At 43.0% G+C, this 24,299-nt stretch overlaps 1 protein-coding gene across 1 annotated transcript in view; it reads right to left on the reverse strand.

Annotated features, from left to right (window-relative positions):
• Positions 1 to 24,299, reverse strand: part of NYAP2 (neuronal tyrosine-phosphorylated phosphoinositide-3-kinase adaptor 2) — a 987,564-nt gene that overhangs the window by 161,746 nt on the left and 801,519 nt on the right. Inside the window, exon 6 of the mRNA XM_086944856.1 lies at positions 13,331 to 13,540. Coding sequence (XP_086800982.1) covers positions 13,331 to 13,540 — 210 coding nt within the window. The remainder of the gene's footprint in view (positions 1 to 13,330; positions 13,541 to 24,299) is intronic.

Here is a 24,299-nt window from a genome sequence, read left to right on the forward strand (position 1 = left end):
GCTTTCCCTACTGTTGCACATACTGGAGTTGGAAAAGTATATTTACCCCTCCAGCATCCAACACTTTTTCTACTGTTGCTCTAACTGGAATGGTAATATTAAAATGTACCCCTTCTCAGCCCTATGCTTTCCTGACTTGTATGCATTAGAGTGGTAATTGTTTATTTATTATTCCTGGAGTTTAATAGTTTTGTAAAAATTGTTTAAATATATATTATTACTATGTGCTTGTATATTTAATTTTATATCTATCTATCTACCAATCTATATATATATGTGTGTGTAATTTTTTACATAGGTTTAGTAAAAGGTATTTTTGTTTATTGTTTACTTTTTATGCATAATTGGCAATATTTCAAATGTTTTTCTAGTTTATTTCTAAAAAAATTGTTTTTGAAAAAAAAAATATATATATATCTATCTATCTATCTATCTATCTATCTATCTATCTATCTATCTATCTATATATATATATATATATATATATATATATATATATATATATATATATATATATTCACTGAAAAAACCATAGGTTTCAGGCCTTATATAGTTAGGAATTAGCATTTAAAAAACCTTTGAAATTCACTCAAAAAACTATAAGTTTTAGGGGTGTTATAGTTAGCTGGACATTTCACTCATACTAAACCATTGAAATTGCTCCTATATAGTTAGTTGTACTAACTATATTTCGCACACCTGCAATCCACTGCTGATGATGTCACATATTACATCATTCATGACATGGTCAGTGACATCACTGATGACATCTCAAATGACATCACTGATGACATCACTGATGGCATCATCCAGTGAATGTGGTTTGCTTCGTTATTTAAATATGCATTATATATGTAGCAATTTACATTGAAGAATGAGTGGATATATAAAAATAAATATTTGGATGGAGGATTTAGTAGCAGTGTAATTGATTGTTTACTTTACCAATTTATAGTGTCTCACTAAATATAGTGGGCAGTGATTAAACTGCGTGAATATCTGTATCACTTTGTCAGTTGTTGTGTAAACTGGTTCTCCAGTTGGTTACTTGCTATGTGAAAGTCTATATTAGTTAATGATTAGTTAACTGAGTATTTGTATGGGAGAGTGAATGTGTGTGTGGTTCGGTGGGGGTGTGTGACTGCCCAAAGATGTGTGAATAGTTGATACTTTGAACACTTGTCCGGTTTGTGCTTTCTGCTGGAAACGCTGCTGCAGGGGAAATAAAAACAGCGTTTTTGCCCGCCCGCCTCCCGCTCCCTGAATCCTCACCTGCTGGGGCTACACCGACGAGTGGAGCGCGGTGCGAGGGCTGGAAACTACCACTCCCAGCATCCCTAGCGGCATCGGCCGCGTCAGTTTCGCGCCAGGAGGCGCAGAAATACGGCGTCACCCCGGTCGAGGGGGTGTTACTTTGAAAACTTGTCCGGTTTGTGCTTTCTGCTGGAAACGCTGCTGCAGGGGAAATAAAAACAGCGTTTTTGCCCGCCCGCCTCCCGCTCCATGAATCCTCACCTGCTGGGGCTACACCGACGAGTGGAGCGCGGCGCGAGGGCTGGAAACTACCACTCCCAGCATCCCTAGCGGCATCGGGCGCGTCAGTTTCACGCCAGGAGGCGCAGAAATACGGCGTCACCCCGGTCGAGGGGGTGTTACTTTGAACACTTGTCCGGTTTGTGCTTTCTGCTGGAAACGCTGCTGCAGGGGAAATAAAAACAGCGTTTTTGCCCGCCCGCCTCCCGCTCCCTGAATCCTCACCTGCTGGGGCTACACCGACGAGTGGAGCGCGGCGCGAGGGCTGGAAACTACCATTCCCAGCATCCCTAGCGGCATCGGCCGCGTCAGTTTCGCGCCAGGAGGCGCAGAAATACGGCGTCACCCCGGTCGAGGGGGTGTTACTTTGAACACTTGTCCGGTTTGTGCTTTCTGCTGGAAACGCTGCTGCAGGGGAAATAAAAACAGCGTTTTTGCCCGCCCGCCTCCCGCTCCCTGAATCCTCACCTGCTGGGGCTACACCGACGAGTGGAGCGCGGCGCGAGGGCTGGAAACTACCACTCCCAGCATCCCTAGCGGCATCGGCCGCGTCAGTTTCGCGCCAGGAGGCGCAGAAATACGGCGTCACCCCCGTCTCGCGGGACGCCGGGCGAAGCCCGGGCAAAGGGCGGGCCCTCTGTGGCCCTCAGTGGCTGAGGTAGGCTGGGCTGGGCCCGGTTATTTACATTTTATTCGTACAACATACGCCTGTTTGCTAGATGAAGTAATACCCTGCGAAGCTATAAAGTTGCTTCATTGTTATCTACCGCTGGTTAGTTATTGCTGCATCTCCAGTGACTTATTTATTTTTTACGGACATTGTACCTTTCTGCGTTCACTCTTTCTGGAGGAATATTATTTGATAAACAACGAACTGTGGGAAAACTCTGCAGAAGATGTCTAAAAAACTTCGATCTGGAAGACTAGTGGGGGGAAGAACTGGTGTTAAAACACATACCAACCCCTTGCGAAATAAATCAGTAAATAATCCCCCGTTAAAGGGACAATGCCAGCTCTTTGAGTTATGGGATAAACCTGTGGATAAGAAGTCTCATACTGCTGTAAAGGAAGCTCTCCTCTCTGTGGCTCAGGAGGATCCTACACAAATGGTTACTAATTCTATATCCCCATCGTTGATGACTGAGCCACCGCAAGTAGCAACTATGGTGAGTTCCTGCCTTGTGCAACCTGAAGGGGAGGGGGAGAGTAAGCCTTGCACCCTTTCAACAGAAGGAAAACTAGAGAATAAACCACTTGTGCCTCAAGCTCCTTCTCCGAATGATAGGTTAGGTGGGGACTCCTCACCGTTATCCATCGACCTTGAACTTTGCAGCCGCTATGTAAATGCAGCTAGTTTGGAGGCTCTAGAATCTATTAAGCCTTCTGGGGGTGCTACTCCCTCTGGGCTAATGTTATATAGTAGTACTCCTTCATTAAATGGACAGGACATGTCTGATTTGTTAAATGTTTCCAGGAGTCCGGGTCTTAATCTTTCTGGAATCTGTCCTCCAGCTGGAGCTAGTGATAAACCTATATCGGAATCTTTGATTGCTTTAGAACAATTATTAGCCTCCATATTATTTCTTCTGGGGAAATTTGTAGGTAGTTCGGATTGTATCCTGGACTCAGTTACTCAAATACTGAAGACATTGCTACAAAAAACACCTGATACGAGGAGTGTCCCCTCCTCCAAGGCCGAAACCAGCTCCCCAAAGGGGAAAATAAATGCGTCCATAGTGAATTCTGGTATTAAGGCTGCAGCAATAGTTCATGGAATTCCTACTACAGTCCTGCCTGTAACCACAGTGCCCAATTGTGTCAAGAATTCCATTCTGGAGATAGAGGAAGAAAACAAATCTATCTCCGGCTCTAAAGTGGTTCAAGATTTATTTCCAATTTTCATGTCGGAAAATAAAAAAGAACAATCTGAAGATAAACAAGAAGTAAAGGTAAAAAATGGAAAACACAGAAATAATAAAGGGAATAAAAGGAAACCGATCCGAAAATACAGGAAGAAAAGACAACGACGGATAATCTTCCAAAACTCTATAGTCCTGTCTGAGAATGAAGAAATAGACATAGATCCAACTCCCATGTCCTTAAAGGTGGATAGTGAATCCTGTCCGCCAACGACTATGGAAGATTTACCGCAAAAGGATGGTCCTGGCCCGAGTACTTTTCCATCGATAGTGACAAGGTCCTCTACCTTACATAAACTCGGGTCTCTCAACCCTTTGGCTTCTTCCTTTTCTCTTGCGCCCGGGGCTGGAGAGCGCCCTCTCCCCTCTCTTCAGCCAAAAAACTCAAAGGCTTATGTGGACACTCTTGTGTTAGACTTTTTACCATTATTTGATGCAGACTTACCCTTAAACAGAGCATGGTTACTTAAGTGTTTTAGCGAGATGGAAAGTCTCCACCCTATTCAATCTAGGGACATTGAGCTAGTCTCTTTGTTAGGTGGAGACAGGGTCTCACGTATAAGGGTCAAATTCTATTCTAAAATTATTGTAAATTTGATATTACAGCAAGCTGAGAATTTCCAACGTACAGGTATTGATGTTCTCCCAATTTTTAGCTCTGGTAATACCCACTCTCCCCATGGGATGACACTAAAGGGTGATAAACAAAATGGGGTAGCTTCTCCACTTAAAGATCTGAAGATTTGGGTCTCTATAGGGAAACGTTCGGTCTCCCAGGTAATGCCACTCCCACTGCCTCAGAATTCCTCCCTAATAGAGGACAATAATCGGTGGAATTGGCGGCACAGTGCTTTATCTACTAAGACCACAGATAACCCCAAATTGTTTCACCATCTTTAACACCCCATTGAAAATTATTTCTTGGAACGCGGCGGGGATACATAGTAGCCCAGAGAAATTTGAACTTTTATTTTCTCTGGGAGCAAATGTGATCTGCATCCAGGAAACATGGTGTACTAATATTCTGGATGTCTTGATGGATTTCTATGTTCTGGAAGTGCCAGCTGCTCCATCCAAGAAAGGTCACGCTAGGAGGGGAATTGCTTGTTTATTATCAAATAAACTGCATTGGAGATTCTCCCATTATATTGACCCAAGTAACCTCTTCCAAGCTATAACAATAGCACATTTTCCCAGTAATTAAAAAAAATCCTCTGTTGTAATTATTAAGGTGTATATTCCCCCAGAAGAGCGTTTTAATGTTATATTGAAGCATGTATTTCGATATATTGGCCAAATTAAAAATGTTCCATCCCCTCCGGAAGTTATCCTAGTAGGAGATCTGAACTGTAAAATTTCCAATGCTAGTCTGAATCTCTTCAGAAATAAACCCAAAGAAGAGGCGCATTTTGTACCCCAATCCCTCTTCCCAGATAAAATAGTGACTAATAAAAGAGGGAAGATTCTGCTAGAAGAATTATCGGCAGTTGAGGGGCTTATATTAAATGGGAGATTCCCGTCTGATGTGCCTGTGGAATTTACACATAAGTCACCTTTTGGGACCTCCATCCTTGATTATGCAATTTTGGATTATGGTTTGTTTCCTTATATTCAGGATCTTAAGATAATTCCCACAACTCTGAGCGATCATAGCATAATGCTTCTAACTATTTCTTTAAAACCTCCGCCCACTGCGTCATGGTCCCTCAATAGCAGTGACGCTTCTTTTCATGCATCCACGGGAAGATGTTTTTGGAATCCAACTGCCATTAACGGGGTGCATGCTATTTTATGTAAAACTTTATTAGAATTAAATGATTGGCATGGTTTAGAAATAGTTAATTTTGAAAAATGTATGCGAAATATCATCCTAGATGTAAAAAAGGCTAGCCGTCCTAGAAAATGGGTAGTTTTGCCTAGTACACTACGCATCCTGAACAAGGAAATAAATAAACTAGTCCGTGAGCAATACTTAGATAGAGTTACTGAACGTGAAAAAGAAATCTCTAGATTAAAAAGAAAGAGATGCAGACTAAAGGCGAAAATAAAAAAGGAGAAGGAAGATATAGTTTGGATTAACCTGAGGGAATCAGTTGCCCATGGTCGGATTAGAGAATTTTGGTCCGTAATTGGGAAGGGATGTGGTACTAGAATAAGTCCTTGCCCCATCCCCATAGCTGAAGAGGTATGGACCGCTTATATTTAGGAGCTCTATGCAGGGAACGGCACTTCAGGTGAAGATAGTGTTCCCGATGTATCGCCTGAAGGACAGATTAACTATCCCACAGAGGAAACAATTGAAATGGCCATAAAGAATATGCGCTCCTCTGGTGCAATGGGTCCTGACGAACTCCCTATGACGGTTTTGAAGCAGGAACCCTCAATGTGGAGTAAAATCCTTTACCCATTGTTTAAAGCCTGTTTTGTTTCTAAAACGGTACCCGCCTCCTGGAGGGGTAGCATTCTGGTCCCTATTTTTAAGAAGGGAACTAGGGATAGCCCCAGTAATTATCGTTTGATAGCCCTCCTCGACTCTATCGGAAAGGTTTTTGCGAAATGTCTCTTAAATTTTCTTTCCGACTGGGTCGAGGAGAACAATATTTTGCCACTTGAACAAACTGGCTTCCGTAGGGGGCACGGTACTTTAGACAACCTCACCACCCTACATGTGGTAACTGATAAATACGTACAGGTGAGAGGGGGGGTGGTGTACGCTGCTTTTATTGATTTCTCCACAGCGTTCCATAAAGTGGACCGTAGAACGCTGTGGAGAAAATTAGCAGCTCTTGGTGTCCCATCCTACCTATTAGAGCTTGTTCGTACACTCCATACAGAGACTTGGTGTAGTGTTTTGCAAGGGGGCGATAGGGGTCTCTCCCACCAAATTCCTTCTCTGAACGGCCTTAAACAAGGCTGCTTATTGGCTCCTCTTTTGTTTTCCTTGTATACTGTAGACCTGCCTATTGCCTTGTCTGTTAGTGAGGGTATTGCTCCAGTGATTGGGGGGACCCCAATATCTTGCTTGATGTATGCCGATGACGTCCTAATTTTAGATTTGACTCCCAAAGGCCTTGCAAATCGGCTGCAAGCCCTTCACGTTTTTGCTGTTTCTCATCGCATGAAGATTAACATATCTAAAAGCAAAATTATGTGCATAGCCGGGAAAAAGAAGTGCCGATCTGAAAACTTTGATGGTATATCGGCGGCCAAAAACTGGAGGTTGTTAAATCTTACACTTTCTTGGGGAAAATTATTGCGGCTAACCTGAGCGAGAGGCCTCATATTGAGCATAGTTCACGCAAAGCCCTCGCCCATGGCAAAGGTTTAAATTCCCTCTATCACGCCACCGGAAAAAGGCATTTTTCCTGTTTACTGGAGGTATATAGGGCTAAGATTCCCGCTATGATACTATATGGTATCGAACTTATAGAGTTGAATTACTGGGACTTTTGCCATAAGATTGAAGGGAAACTCTTAAGATCCCTATCTTCCCTAAATACCGCGTGCCCTTTGGCCGCTTGTAGGCTTGATTTCGGTCTCAGGAGCAGCTGGGTACAGAGACTATGTGCCCTAGTAAGATGGGTGGCCTGTCTGGCTAGAGCTGAACTGGGGACGATGAGAGTCCTACTTAAAAATGAACTATTGGGTAATTTCAAAGAGTTCTCCCAACTTGTAAGGAATTTTAGAAGAGCTGTAACTCTTCTAAAGTTAGATGAAAACGTGTTGTTTTTGCAATCTCCTTTACAGTTAAAACTCTTATTAAAACAGGCTTCGTGGGAACTATGCTTTCAGTCAGATAAGAACATAATTCAAGAAAAAAGGGATGTCGACCTCCTCCTTAATTCTTATTCGATTAAGTTGGCCCAACCCTATGTCACATGGAATTTGCCACATGGTATCCGTAGATTATGGTTTCTTTTACGTTATGATCTATTACCCTTAAATCTACTTTTATCCAAATGGTACGGTTCTTCTCCTATGTGCAATTTATGTAACCTGAGTATCCAGGACCGTATGCATGTTTTGTTGATCTGCCCTGCACTCCGTACATTGCGACTCAGATGGTTAAAACCTATTTGTCTCCGTCTTGGCATTTCTAATCTGAACAGCTTCCTCCAATCACTATATTGGCCTCATAATGAAATGTTTTGTTTCTATATTTTTAATTTTTTTAAAGGTTTTTTAGCTATTTATTAATATGTTACTGGAGATGTTTGACATCGCTTCCTGTTGTAGATCTGTCATCGTATGTTATTTTTATTTAAATGTGTTACTGAATGTCATTTCTTTGGTATGTACTTGTTTTTCTTATCATTGTGAATTTTATGTGGCCCTCGTTGAGAGCCAAAACATAATAAAATTAATTGAATTGATTCAGTAGATATATGAAGTTAAAACTACATGTTCTAACAGTTGTTTGGGTGAGTGAATATCTTTATGGGTGTGGTGATGAGCAAATATATTTCTCAATGGTACATGTCCAACAAACTACAAAAATAAAAGACAGTGTATGTGTCAGTTGTATATAAATAAGTATGCATAAGACTCAATGATTGTGTGAGTGACTGTATGGATAACTGTATGTTATATGGTATATGTTATATGCTGTTTTGTAACACGCACAACCACTACCGGAGTATCCTGGTGAGGTATACCGCTGGGGAACCCGTCCTGGGTTCCCTGTGGGATTGTCCCTACTGGGAGTCCCCAAGGTGGAGCCAGGCATCCCCGGCGTTGATGGGGCCATTGTGGAGATTAGGCAAGCTAATGCCCAGAGTTGCCGAGTGGGACCCCTGGTTAGGGTAGGAACCGAGGCAAGAATTATCGAGTCCGCTGACCCTGGTCCACGACCCTGCCGAGTCGGGAATTGAACCCTGGTCCCGGGCCGACTCCTGCTTCCAGGTCTGATGCCTCTAACCAGTGAGCCACACCACTCCATTACTATACTTGGAATAATGATTTTATAATACACTAAGTATGACTTACTATCTAAACAATTAGATGAAGTGGTGTTTGTATGAGTGTGGAGCTAAGTAAGTATGGAAGTATGATCCATTGTTTGCATTAGTGAGTAGGATAACTTGATATGTGAATAGGTTGTGTGCTGGTGTGTAATGTCGATATAGGTGTATACGTATTTTTGATAGTGTTCTATTGTTCATTGACAGTATGTATGAGTGAATCTACAGGTAAGTGATTAGATATGTGTATACATCTAGGAATCACTGAGTGGGTTTTTAGATACTTGTATTGCTGTGTCAATGGATTCAAATATGATACTCGGTATTTTACAAAGAGTGATGAAAGATTTTACTAGTGTATGAAAAGGTGTATGTGATTGTCACGTGGATGATGTCATTAGTGATGTCATTTGAGATGTCATCAGTGATGTCACTGACGATGTCATGAATGATGTAATATGTGACATCATCAGCAGTGGATTGCGGGTGCGCGAAATATAGTTAGTACAACTAACTATATAGGAGCAATTTCAATGGTTTTGTATGAGTGAAATGTCCAGTTACCTATAACACCCCTAAAACTTATAGATTTCTGAGTGAATTTTAAAGGTTTTTTAAATGCTAATTCCTAACTATATGAGGCCTGAAACCTATGTTTTTTTCAGGGAATTTCAATGTTTTTTTAAATGCTAATTCCTAACTATATCAGGCCTGAAACCTATGTTTTTTTCATTGAATTTCGAAGGTTTTTTAAATGGCAATTTTTAAATGTATTAATTGTTATTTTTTTTATACTGATTTACTACATTTTTGCAGGCAGGTGTTCAGAGGGCACGCCCCCTTTTTACAACACTCTGCAGCGCAGCTCCATGGCGCTTACTGGAGATACCTGTTGGACTAGTTCCCTCTAGGGGACCTCTGGATTGAACAGGAATTAATTCCCCAACTTAAACTGTGAAAACACGCCCTGTAGAGTGTTCTAAATTGGGGGATTAAGTTCCCTTGCATACTGGGGGTCTACCGAGCACAAGATGGCTGCCAACACTAGCTGGTTTGGAGTGTTGACAGACAGTGGCAGCCAATCAGCATGCAGCTCGTGCACGGGAAGGTGCGCGCATGGTGCGTGCCTATAGATATATATACATTTTTTCACATTTGATTTTCTCAAAAACTACTGAAGGGATTTACACCATTTAAACAAAAGGGCGATCTGCGAACCAGACTCTACCATTTTGCCAAATTTGGAGTGATTCCGTTCAGCGGTTCGGGCTGTAGCTGTCTCTAATCATCCTATGGAAATTAACATGCGGAAAACACGTTTTGGGACCCCCCTTTTTTCTCAGCCCTTCACGAATCCCCCCAAAACTTTCAAGGTAGGAGCAGAGCGGAGGGGGCCATCTTCTTTGAGAAAATCACAAAGATTCATCAACCGGCACCAAAGTTATTCCCAATAGAATTTTGCAGATTTCCTATTGACACTAGCTCCTAACTATATATACCTACTGGCGACCGCCAGTAGATAATATATATATATATATAGTTGTTATATTCGTACATTTTTAAAAATAGAAAAATAAAAAATATAAATTAAAATTATATTTGTTTATAATAGTTTTACATTATATATATGTATATGCTTACCCACTCCCCTCCAGTCTACCCGACTCCACTCCAGTCTACTCCACTTCACTCCAGTCTACCCCAGTCCAATTACCTCACTCCATTCCAATTTACCCCACTCCACTCCAAACTCCATTTGCAATCTATCTAAATCCTCTCCACCACAATCTTCCCCACTCCAATCTACCACAATCTACCCCACTCCACGCTATCACTCCCCACTCCACCCAAATCCACCCCACTCCACTTCATCCTATCTACCCCACCCCAATCTACCAAAATCCATTCCAATCTACCCCACTCCACTCCAATCTAACCCATTCGACCCCACTTAAATCTACCTCCACTCACTCCAATCTACCACACCCCACCCATCCCAATCTACCCAGCACCACTCTATCTAACTCTACTCCAACCTACTACACTCCAGACATCTTACTCCACTCCAATGTTCCCCACTGCAAACTACCCCACTCCTATCTATTTAACTCCAATCTACCCCACTCCACCCCAAACTACCCTACCATAATCCACCCAATCTATCCCACTTCAATCTCCCCACTCTACAGTACCCCACTCCAATCCCATCTACTCCGATCCACTCCTATCTATCCCATTCCAATCTACCCCAATACACTGCACTCCACCTTAAGCCAGTACCCAACTTTAAACTCTAAATCACCCTTACCAGCCAATTCCTCTACCCACCATAAACCTTAAAAACACCCTTACCACCCTATTCCCATACCCAACCCAACCCTAACAACATCCTTACCACCCAATTCCTTACCACCCCTTAAAATGCCCTTGCCACCCAATTCCTTTATGCATTCCTAAGCCCTAAAATCATCTTTACCACCCTATACTTTTACCCACCCATAAAACCTAAAAATACCCTTACCCTAGTCCTTAATTTATATATACACACTAACACTTATCTTATATATGGTTGGTTGGTTGATTGCTTTATTTCGATATGCATATATCATAAAAGCATTACAAAAAATATAAAAACAGCACATCGTAAAAAAGACTGTACATTTAAGATAAAAAGATAAAAGCAGCAGTTAATCAGAATAAATTAGTTAAAAAAGAATTAAATTGATATAGACAGTCTTTTTAGTCGGATCAACCAGGCCCATTTTAAAAATTTAGATACGGCACAAACAATGGGAGGGGCTGTATCAGTTAGTAAAATCCGAAGGGCCACCAAGTACTGACGAGTGCCCAATTCTCTGCAGAGTGGTTTAAGCCAATTTGATCTAGGGCGTGCGTAATCCGGGCATTCAAAAAGAAAGTGTGCCACAGTTTCAGGTTTATCAGTACATAAGGCACAATGGCGTGATGCCTGCTGAGACATATTCCACCTAGAACGGAGGTCGGCAATGGGTAAAGTCCCTAGTCTAAATTTGATATAGAGAGCCGGTCCATGGCAATGGTAATAATGTCCAAATAGGGCTCAAAGGCAACAACGTCTTTTATTTTCAAATAAGCTGCGGTGGCGTTGCAGTGACGCTGATTGCTGATGAGCTTGGCAGAAACCCATTCCCAATATAGTTTTTTTAGGGACTCCTTTGGGGGAGCTGAGTGGTTGGACCAGCAAGACCCCAATCCTAGGTCCCCTAGCAGGTGTTTGATGTCCCTGAGCCATTTGATCTTTTGCCAACCGTCCGAACACATCACCTCTGCCAGCCCGTCTGCATAGGATTTTAACTCCGGGACCCTCCACAAGCGAGCCCAAAGCAGGAGAGGTCGGAGGCGGGCCTGGTCCTTAATTGATTTGCAACCTGCGTCCATTAGCACCGGGACTGTCGGGGTACTCATCGGGATGGCAAGGAGGTCCTTAATAAATTTATTCTCTGCCTTGGTCAGAGACTCCATGTTGCCTAGGCCCCATAGTTCGGCTCCGTAGAGTGATGCGGATACAGCTCGGGCTTTATAGATATCTATTAACGGGGCTACACAATGTTTTGATGAATTGCTGTACTCCTTGAGGAGGGCCCCCCCCCCCACCCTTTTATGACCAACTGTCATTTTGTTGATATGGGCAGTCCAGCTCATAGCATCGCTCAAACGGATTCCCAGATAGTCGAATTCTGCCACTCTTTCAAGGGGGATGGAGTTCAAAATCGGGGGGCGGCCAAGTTTACGGGCGGGGGTGCATGATTGAATACTTTGTTTTGTCCACATTTATGACAAGTCCTCTGGTAGTGCAAAAAATCCTGGAAGCGGTTCAGGAGCTTCTGGAGGCCTTGGGGGGTTTTCGAAATGAGAAGGGTGTCGTCGGCGAACAACAATGTTGGGATTTTTACGCCACCCAATGTGGGGGCGTCTGCTGGCTCACCAAGCAGGTGCTCTACCACCCCATTCACATAGAGGGAGAATAGTGTGGGAGCTAGAACACAGACCTGCCGGACACCCCTCACGACCCGGATCTTGTTGGTCTTTTCCCCATTCAGCCCCCATCTAACCTGGGCATAGTTGGCATTATGCAATTTAATAAGGAGGTTTAAGAAGTAAGGGGGCATCCCTAGACCATACAACACCCTCCAGAGTTCCTCCCTAGGAACCAGGTCAAAGGCAGTCTTCAGATCTATAAAGGCCAAGTAAAGACTGCCTTTGCCTAGCTCCACCACCTTCCAGTAAAGTAACAGGAGCCTAAACACTTGTTCGATGGTTCCTGTGCCTGAGCGAAACCCAGCTTGCATATCAGACAGTATATGGTTATCATCCACCCATTGGAGGATCCTCCCCAAAATTGCTTTCCCCGCCACCTTCTGGGTCGAGTCTATAAGGCTTATTGGCCTATAGTTCCCTGGTAGATCCCGGCAACCCTTTTTAAAAATTGGGACTACCTCTGCCCCTTTCCAGGAATCAGGCACAGATCCTCCCTCGATAATGGCATTAAGAAGGGGCGAGATCAGTACCCCCCATTCGCTTGGATAGGCTCGAAGGTCCCCTGGCAACCCATCCGGGCCAGCAGCTGAACTGATGTTACAGGTCCATGCTAGCTGTGTCAGAACACAAACGAAGACCTGTTTAAAATAAAATATAAAATAGTAGAGGCATCATCTCACCCCTATGATCATGAAACAAATGTGGCAGTTGGCCCCACACTGCCCATACAAGGGCTTCACTACTTTTTTGAACCAGCCCAGGAGCACAATGACACCTGTGTAACTGAATGTGAAGTCTGCACCGCCCAGGAGAATGTGCTGCATCCACCCACTGACTTCCGCAGAGCTGACAAGTATACGCATGCGCCCAATAATAATGCTAAGCGCTGGCTCCACCTACCTGAGCAGTGATTTCCTGCTAGCATTGTTGGACTGACAGAGGATCTTCCCAGCCTGCTGGACACCAGAGACGGCCCTGGGGTCCCATCCCATTCCTGAGATTTCATGGTGTCCCTGGAGAAGGAGACCCCATGGTGACCTCTTTCCCTGCTTTCCAGCTTTGGTAGTGGTTCAGTGCTGTGACTTCTGACCTTCAGTTCATCTGCTGGTTCTGTGAAAGAAAAATGTCTGACATCAGAAAGCTGGAGCTATGTTTGGGAAACTTAAATCACAAGAGTCATGAGATTCGAGTTTTAAGTATGTTAAAGAATATCTTCGTTGTTCCTGCAATCAAAGTATATAAACATCCTCAATTTTTTAAGACAGAACATAAACCATTGGGGGCAGATTTACAATCCCCTTGCGCCTCATTTACGCCGCGTTACGCATCTGTGCCGTTTTTGCACCATGGTGCGCCGCATTGTAAATGCGGCGCATCCATGATGTCGGAGTTGTGGCGCACAATAACTGGCGCATCCCTGCTGATTTGCAGGGATGCACCAGTTATTGTAAATATGCCCCTTAATATTTTAGTTGCATGCCTTAAACATATATTGGTATTTATTTTGATTTCAGCCTAAGAATGTTTTTCCTATCTGTTTTATTTATAAAACATACCAAGATCGCCGTTGTCATATGCGATTTGATGATTATATAGTTTCCAAAATTATAAATTTAGTCATCGGCTGACGTATTCTCGGTCACAAATGTGACAAATATCCACTCCATTTAATTAGAAGTGCCATAGGATATGATGGACTTGTAATAATGCGGACGGAATATACATCATGTTTGTGACAGAATAACCTGCCGCAGACTCTAACTTGGTCACTTCGTCTCCTGGGATTGGTAAAAGCATCTAAACTGACTGAATAATTAATTAAAAAATGGTTGACATAATACTAAACTAAAATTCACAAGCGCTATGGGCCTCCATAGCGCAATCTAACCTGGAAACATATTTTAACCAAAATTATTAACTAAGACAACATGCAAAACAGTTGTGGCTTTAGTGTTGAGGTGGATTTCGCCCCTACAGTCCCTGTTTGAAATTCCTTATTCAGAAACACTTCTAGTAGAAAGTGGGTGTGAAGAGAGCCGCCAAAATGGAAGGGCAGCTACTTTTCTTTACTCTGGTTTCCGGGATCCCATTCTTCCATAACACCATGTTTTAAGTATAAGGGGCATATTTATGAGCCCCGTTGCGTTGCTCTTGCACCAAGCAACACAGTGCACGAGCAACACAATACAAAAAAGAGATTTATGAAGCCACGCAATGCCACCTTGTGTGGTCCTGAGGTGCTTCATAAATCTCCAGTAAAGCAACGCAGCACAAATTGCGCTGTTGCCTTACTCTGCACCAAGGAGGCATTCCATGGCCATTGCATGGGGGTTCCCGTGCATCTCCCAAGGGTTTTGATGCATTCCAAGATTTACCAGACACGATAAACCTGGGAATGCACCAAAAAGATACGTGTCCCAGGTGAGACGTAACAAGAAGAAATATTTTTATTTCCCCTTTTTTTTTTCTCTTCCGTGTGTGCTGCATTGTGCAGCACACATAAAAAGAGGAATTTGCCTCACAGGATTGTTTTTGTGCAGGATGGTGTCCCTTCCGGGCCAAAAACAATCCTATATCCACTGCAGGCAACCTTGCACCATGGTGCTCCTCATAAAATAGCGCAGAGGATTAATGTCCCTGAAGCAAAGAGCGTGCACCATTCAGATCACAGAACTGTATTTTATGTGGATACCTCAGTGGGATACTGTTTTTGTCACAGAGATCCTTTTCTTATTTGCGATTTATAGGCCACAATCGAAATATTGCACAGTGGCCCATGAACTGTCATCAAAGTACTGCATGCGAACTGCATCTTATAGGTTATATAGGTTAGAGCGTCATGGGTTTTCCACAGTTTTTCAATATTCTATTTTTGCTAAAAATGTTTTGATTTGGATAGAAATACATTCTTATTAGTAAAGTCAACACCAACCACTATGGTATGTTTTAAATCGTGAGTGTTTGCTTCTCCAGACCAAACATTCTTAAAATATACTGTTTACTAGTATGGATGACGTGACTTCTACACCTTGTAATCCTCATTGTTTTATGTAACATTTCCCACAGACTGATGTGCACATGGACGATTCATTGTCTCTGTATAGTTTGTGTGATGTAAAGTGCTCTGACACCCTACACTGATATGAGTAGCGCTGTAAAACAAATTAAATGTACATGCGAGAGGGGCTATGGAGAGACCAAGGGCACAGTTGGAGGGTGCTAGTGAGGGAATCCATGGAGAACAGTAGCGGTCGGTGGTGGGAGTAGCTGTCGGGCGGTGACGTGGGAGGGGGAGGGGCAGGGTGGGGGTAGTAATCTATGGATTACGGAGGATTACAGGTAAGTAAACATATAAATAAATAAAACAAATTTAGTTGTGAGCACTGCATCGTATTTGGGGATGCAGTGCGAGCAACAAAATTCATTTTATTTATTTATATGTTTACTTACCTGTCATCCTCCGTAATCCATACATTACTACACCCACCCTGCCCCTCCCCCTCCCCATGTCACCGCCCGTCAGCTACTCCCATCACTGACCGCTACTGATGGAGAAGAAGGTCATTGGTGCGGAGCACCAAAAAAGATTGTCGCGCCAAGCACCACCAGCGCAATAGCCGGCCCTACCTGCGCATATAGGGCTTGGTTACCAGTGGCCCATTAAATTGCGATCCCAAAGCAAAAAAAGTGTTTGCACAATTGCAAGTGTTGTGATGTTTATCGTGCCCGGTAATTTCAAGGTGCCATACATGTTGCACCATTTGTTACATTGCATCTGGTCAAAACTTCTGCAAAATACAAAGAAAAGGCTTGGTATTTACCAGGACATAATAATAATCCACATTTGTAAAGCGCACTATCACCCGTAAGGGTCTCTAGGCGCTGGGGGCCATCGGGAAGATTAAGCAAGTTATTGCCCAGAGTCACATGGTGCTGGGCTAACCTGCCGCCGGAGCCGGGGATTGAACCGTGATCCCGGAGTCATTCGCCCTAGCCGCGGCGCCACACCTCTTCCTTGACATGAGAATTTTTAGTTCTTACATTGCCCTAAAACTCGGAATATGCAATAGTTTTCGCATCTGATAAATGCACCTCTGTGTCATCTTTTAATTACATTCAATAACTGTGGTTCCCAACAAGGTCAACTCATAATTAGGTTCTTAGTCGACTAATCTCAATCAGAGGGTATTATTTAAATAAGCTTTGACCATGAAAATGTCTCCTACTTCAATTTACATATGCCCGGTGACTAACAAAACAATTAGTTAATGCACTGAATTTACAGGATTTAGCTTGTACCATGTTTTAAAGCTAAAAAGGCATTGGGGTAGTGACATAAATTAACCTCTACCATCAGCGCTTTACTGGAAACAAAAAAACAGTACTGATTAAAATTTTGAAATCATCTCTCTCTTTCTCTCCACTAGATAATTTTCTTTGTTCTATCTAATTTGAAAGTATAATTTTTTACTATTAATTCTTTAATTGAGGTCTCACTGCGACGTGAAATATTACATAAGCGTATGTAGGCGGGTTTTACGAGTTTGTCGTTGCGTTGGTCTGCTAAAATAGTATAGATCACACAACCTGCCTCTGCTTCTCACTGCAGATATTTTTTGCTTACCTTGGTAAAGTGGCGCAATAGATGGTCAGGGAACCATTTATCGCTTTACGCAAGTATTTGAGCACGTATGTAATTATGTTGGTTGTAATATCACTCAACCATTGTCAAGGCCATACTAAAAGGTGTCTTTGAGCATGTGGACAGATACACGTTGAGCATTGTAATTAAAGTAGCGCTGGCAGTTACCATAAACTTCCCTTGACTTCCTGATGTGCTTTGCTTGGCAATAAAATTACACTTGGGACATACAGAGCCTGGTAATGTGTATAGGTGATATTCATTGCACATGATAAATAACGATAAAAAGAGATGCATTTATCAATTGCGATAAACACCACCTATTATGAGTTGTTGGGGGGACTAATTTGCAGATTATGGTTTGTAACGCACCAACACGATACTGTAAATACCATATGGTTTTTCCCTGTTTAATTTCGGCAGGTTTGACCTGCCTAAATGTAATGAAGGTTCAGTTTTTTTATGCATTGGATAATTATCAGATGCGTTAAATACCTAACAACTCGTTATTCCAACCCATGCGTAAACAGGGGTTTGTGGATGGGTTTGAATTTAACAAGCAACTCATAAACAGGGCCATAGAAACGACAGGCTAGGGTCTTATTTTCCTCATACAAATGTAATATGAATACATTCCAATATTTACCATGAAGGATCGGCCTCAAGCCTTCTACCTTAGAAGTATCAACAAGTAGGATGTGACATTGGCACCCACAAACTAATCCTTATAGGATTTTGACACGCCACACTGTAGTAACATGCGAAGTGAGCCAGATCAGGGAAAGGCTAGGATTGATGCACTAAAATCTTAAAGTACGAATCAATGGGATTAAGGTTGCACCTTTCTAAATGGCAAACAGAGCCTGTAACCCTAGTTAGTACAAGCTGTGTTGACCTAGAGGATAATCCCTGACTTCCTGGACCAAGTAGTAGACAAACATATTGTCATCAATTTCCTCTCCCGGTCTCAACTTCTTATCAAGTGGATTTGCTGAATCCAGCATCCCAGCCTTCTCCTATGATCTAGCAGCTTTGGTATTCAGTAAGAGCATAAGAGGGCACACCTAGAAGCTGAAAGCCTGCGCTGTGCCTGTCTGGAGCGTATGGGAAACGTATACTGAGTGCTCATATGATGTGATGAAGCCTGTTCATAAGGCAACAGCCTGTTGTGGCCTTCACAATTTGAGGGACTCAGAGTCAACAGCCATCTGAGGTATTCTCAGGAGCAGTGTTAGAATATTTCCTGATATCAGAATGCCAAGAGACCATGGCGGTTTTCGTAAAGGACTAAAGACCTGGTTATTTGCAAATGAATACCGTTTTCTGATGTCAGAGTCCGCTGTAGGCGCCATGAGACTTCCTGGAAGTGATTTGTGCGCCATATAAATATCCATGACTTGACTTGACTTGACCAATTGAAGGGTCAGGTTGGTTTCCTACCACCTGCCTGGAATAAACATGGACTATGAGAGCCCTATGATATAGAGTGAGCACTGGAAGCGGCCATGGATTTGGAGTGATGGGGGCCTTAAGTGGTTGAAGCTGGAGTAAAGCTTTTTTCACAACCTTATGCAGTGGTACATGATTACTTGTGAGTGAAACTTTGAAGGCATGTGCGGCTTATAGCTGGAAATATTGCAGCATTTGTTGGCATATCGAAAGTAAACCACTAAACATAATACAATAGCACACACAAAGCAACATAACACCAGAATTAAAACATAAGATGGCCCATCAAAGCAAAATAGTCAAAACAGAACTAGGCACAAAACTGCAGTACAACGTAACATGGCTCATAAAAAAACCACTTAAAATTGATATAGGCATAAAAGCTGCAGTACAACACAACAAAATCGCACAGCAATAATGCAACATAAAAAAAACAGCAGTATAAAAACAACTGAACGGATCACCAGGACAACAAAATGCCGCTCAGCAAAAAATTTCTGGTCACACATTACCACCTCAAGAATCATGTTTTTATAATATGATGGTAGAGGGTGTTTGAGCAAGCGCTACCTTGATAGCGCTAATTAAAATAATGTTTTTATCCCTCCCCTAGCCTTTCACTAGTGCTTCAACTGAGTTAAAGGTTTTTCCTATTTACGTCAGGCTCCTATATACCTATCTGATTCTATGACACCGCATTAATGAGTTTCATCTAAACTTCTAGGCACAAGGTACCTTTGTGAGCCACAACATCCCCCAAGAGTTATCTATGTTAAAATTTCTTATACCGCGCACGGTCACCAAATGGTTTCATGGCGCTCATAACAAATGCGGGGAGTGAGAGCGGGAATTACTGGTAGGCTGACTGGAAGAGGTATGTTTTCAGAATCCTACGGAAGCAGTCATAGGTAGGACAATGTAGTTTCCTGCATGTGGGAGACAAACACCCCCCAAGAGTTATCTATGTTAAAAAAATTTATACCGCGCACGGTCACCAAATGGTTTCATGGCGCTCATAACAAATGCGGGGAGTGACAGCGGGAATTACTGGTAGGCTGACTGGAAGAGGTATGTTTTCAGCATCCTACGGAAGCAGTCGTAGGTAGGACAATGTAGTTTCCTGCATGTGGGAGACACCTCACTTTTGCCCCATCGATTTTTCATTGGCCCATTGCAACACTTACACCTTTTCTGTTTTTATGACCATAGGAAAATTGTAGCTTTTCATAGAAGTCTATTTTATGGTATTTCCCATTGGCATTCATTGATATGGTTGAAGCCACTTAGTGGGAGGTTCCACGTGTTGATTACCTTATAAAGTTTGTGGTTGCAAGCTAATACCTTTTTTTAATTAAATCAACTGTAGGTCACATGGTATTAGCTATAAAAACTGCTTTATAAATGTGTTTCATCCATGCAGTTCAGCCATCTACATCAAGGCAATAATAAGTGGAGCTCAAAACCCATAGGTCTTCAAACCTGAATGCCCAGACAACCAAGCCCGGACTGGCGCTGGTGGGTTGGCACAATGAGGGCTGCTTTTACTGTTTGTGTAAACATTTTCTTTTGCTGGGCACGGACTATGGGGCATATTATCAAGGGTGGCGATAGGGAATTTTTGCCGCTTTAGCGGCCATATTCAGCCGCTAAGCAGGGATAATTCTATCGCCCTATTAGCAAGCTGTCGCTAACAGCAGTTAGCGACAACTTTTAGGCGATAGCGAGCGGTTTGGGGCCCACTTTGCATGTTAGTGATATTTATCGCTAATGACATGCAAAGTGGACGTACCCAAACTGTTAGCGACTGAAAACAGTCGCTAACATCGCTATCGCCTATTAGCAAGGCAGGCATAGTGATGGAAGTATTGGTGCTAAGCGCGAATATCTCCAAATACTAACACCTGCGCAGACCAATTCTTAGCCATGTTATCCAATGGTAGGTGGATAACATGGTAAGAGCATTTTGTCGCTAATGCGTGAGTATCGCTGTATTCTTAGCGATATTCACGTATTTCGCCGCTATCGCCGGAAAATGTATCACTTTGGAGACAAACGTTGCTAATAGCACGTTATCTCATCGATAAATTCCGGGGATGCTCAGCGATAAAAAAATCATCGCTAAGCCTATTTAGCGATAAATATTGCAACTTGTTGGTAATATGCCCCTATGTTTCCTTCCTGCAGTGCTTCGCCACTTTATAAAGAAACAATTAAAAAAAAACTTTAGTGTCTGTCCCTTGCAGTGTCATCACGAGTGGAAGCAACCTTTAGGAATTGAGGGTGAAGGGTGTGAGGAATCTGCTGTTGCTTGGCTCAGCGAGAAAAGGAGGTACTGTGGAAACATTTATTTGCTTACACTCACACAATGTTTTCAAGGGCTTGCCAGGCATGAAGCAATGTTACCTGGTTTCTCCGTTGTGCAATACCGCCACTAGATGGCTGTCGCTTTCTCTTTCCCATTTTAGATCAAAGCTTAATGTTTAGTGTTTAATTCTTTGAGGCGCTGAATCAGCGCACTGTGATAAATACATCTGGGCTGCACATGTTTCGCAAGGATTGGTGGTGGTAGCTTTTGGGAGTATTGCAGAAGCTAAAATGAAAACCAGAGCACGCACTCTTGGTCAGTGCATGGAGACTACTGGCTCCACGTAGATAAAAGTTTTTATTCACTGTCATCCATTATTGAATGAATTTTTCCACCCACTCCTCACCCATTCAGCTACTCCTTCATTGAGCCGTGCAGTCATATGTCTGATCTTCAATCAACTAATAATTGTATACGGTCCTATAATGAGAAATATGTTGTAATATCCACCATGTTTGCAATTTCTCAAAAAGTTCTTGGCCAAAGAATCTCCCCAAATCCCCCCCTTGGCAGGTAGGACCAAGCTTGATCACTGCACTTGCTCTGTACATGTACAATGAGGGCTGCTTATGGTTCCCAGTCAAGCCCTCCAGGCAACTGCAAATCCGTCCTGTTCTGATGATTTAACACTGCGTCAGCCGTATACTGAAGCCTAACATAAAACCAAATGGAAACACGACGTAGACAAATAGTGCGCGACAAGCGGAGGTTGAATCAAGAAAAGTGCATAACCAACATTTCCCTGCTTGGTATACATTACAAACAGTGCTTTAAATGGGCCGGTACTCACTGGTACTGAGTACCGGCACTTCTCAGATTTATCACTCTGAGTACCGGCACTTCTCCACTGCCGTAGAGAGTACCGTTACTCATGAAAAGTAAGGCTCATTGCCTGTGCTGGTCAGCAGGAGAGGAACGTGTCTCTGGCAGCCAAGGCGCCGCTTCTGTAGCCCCCATCTGAGCCCCAGCTGAGCTATTCAGCAGGGCTCATTTGAATAATGTCCGGTGCTCACCGTCACTTTGTGCTTGACAGAGCAGGCTCTGTGCTGTCAATCACAGTCACACTATCCTGCGCATTTGTGCAAACAAGTGTCAGATGGCAGAGGTTTCCGAGGGAGTGGTCAAAAAGAGCATGATACAATGAGTCACAACTTTCATGGAGGACCTGATGAGGCAATGAAAGTTGTATTGATAGTGTAAATGTTATGGATGGATGAGTGAACAAGGGTGGATGTACGGATGGATGAATGAATAGATGGATGGATGAGTCAAAGCATGGATGGCTGGGTGAAAGGGGATGGATGACTGGATAAAAGGGCGAATGATGGGTGGATAAGTGAAAGATTGGATGGATGAATGAAAGGGAGGGAGGATGGATGAAAGGGTGGATGATGGATGAGTGAAAGGGGGGGTTGAGTGAAAGGGTGGATGGAATGAAAGGGTGGATGGAATAAAGGAGTGAAAGAGTTGATGGATGGTTGAGCAAAAGGATTAATAAATGAGCGAAAGGGTGGATAAAGAGATGGATGAATGAAAGGATGAATGGACAGGTTTGGAGATGGATGGATGGATGGCTAGGTTTGAATATGAGGGTGGACCAACGGAATGGTGAAAACTAAATGATGGATGAAAGACTGAACAGACGACACAATGTAAAGGTTAAATGGCAGACATAAGCAGGTAAATGGTAGGATGAAAGAATGAATGGATAGATCTATGGAAGAGACAAGAGCTATCTTCTGGGGAGGGTCATGATGATTTGCTTCATTTACATTGTGCCATAAAAGCTTTGGGTCGAAATGGGGGTATTTTCAGTGGATGAGAGTGTGGATGGATGAGTGAGCAAGAGTGGATGTATAGATGGATGGATGAAAGCACAGATTGCTGGGTGAAAGAGGGTGGATGATTGGATAAACGGGCAGATGATTGGTGGATAAGTGAAAGATTGGATGGATGAATGAAAGGGAGGGAGGATGAATGCTAGGGATGGAGAATGGATGAGTGAAAAGAGGGATTGAGTAAAAGGGTGATGGAATTAAAGGGCGGATGGAATAAAGGAGTGAAAGGGTTGATGGACAGATGAGCGAAAGGATTGATGAATGAGTGAAAGGGTGGATAAAGAGATAGATGAGTGAAAGGAGGAATGGATAGGTTTTGAGTTGGATGGATGGATAGGTTTGTATATGAAGGGTAGACAGACGGAATGGTGAAAAACTGAATGATGGATGAAAGACAGAATAGACAACAGAATGTAAAGGTTAAATGGTGGACCTCAGCAGGTAAATGATAGGATGAAAGGATGAATGGATAGATCTATGGAAGAGACAAGAGATATCTTCTGAGGAGGGTCATGAAGATTTTCTTCATTTGCTTGGTGGCATAAAAGCTTTGGTGCGATGTGGGGGTATTTTCAGTTTCTTTCTACTCGTGTGCTGAAAAATATATGGTTTTGTGACAAACAACAGCAATTAACAGTATGGTATTAAGAAGGTGCATCTATTGCAAAAAAAGAAAATGTTAACATATTATAGCATTTCTCTTTCATTTTGTATAATGAGTTAACTTGCTTTGTTTATATAAACACATTTCTCATGTGTTTTGGTGTGTGCTGCAACTAATATAGAAGTCATGAAGTATCATCATGTCTTGCCTTTAGCCCCGCCCCTAGCCCCGCCCCCTCACTACACCTCTAGCTCATTTTAATGAGTACCTGCACTTATTTTTTCCCATTTAAAGCACTGATTACAAAGTCACACGTTCTTACTATAAAGGCAACCCTGACCCCAGGCATCAACTAAACTGATATCAATGCACATTGAACAAGTTATACATAATCTCTTAATGCAAGGGACAGAGAATGGTTTGCATCCTCTGAGCATAGGATGCTGTGCAGCTGGGGGCATGAAGTAGATGTGCATCACTGGTGGACTGGATGTTGTGCTGCAAGGGACCAAATGCAGTTGTTGACTGCAGGTAAGCAGGTAAAAACTACCGCCCCATCTCGCTCCTCCCATTCCCGGCCAAAGTCATCGAGAAAGCTGTCAACAACCAGCTCGCCGCCTTCCTCGAAACCAACAAATCCCTCGACTCCTCACAGTCCGGCTTCAGAGCCAAACACAGCACTGAGACCGCACTCATCGCAGCAACAGACGACATTCGAACTCTACTGGACAATGGAGACACAGTCGCCCTCATCCTCCTCGACCTCTCCGCAGCCTTCGACACAGTCTGTCATAACACCCTGTTACAACGACTCAGAAACATCGGAATCCAAGGAATAGCACTGGAATGGATCACCTCATTCCTTGCCGGAAGAACTCAGAGAGTACGCCTCCCACCATTCAAGTCAGAGGCCACTAAAGTCATCTGCGGCGTACCACAAGGGTCCTCACTCAGTCCCACCCTCTTCAACG

Source organism: Lissotriton vulgaris, chromosome 11, assembly GCF_964263255.1.
Source record: "Lissotriton vulgaris chromosome 11, aLisVul1.2, whole genome shotgun sequence".
Lineage (NCBI taxonomy): Eukaryota > Metazoa > Chordata > Amphibia > Caudata > Salamandridae > Lissotriton > Lissotriton vulgaris.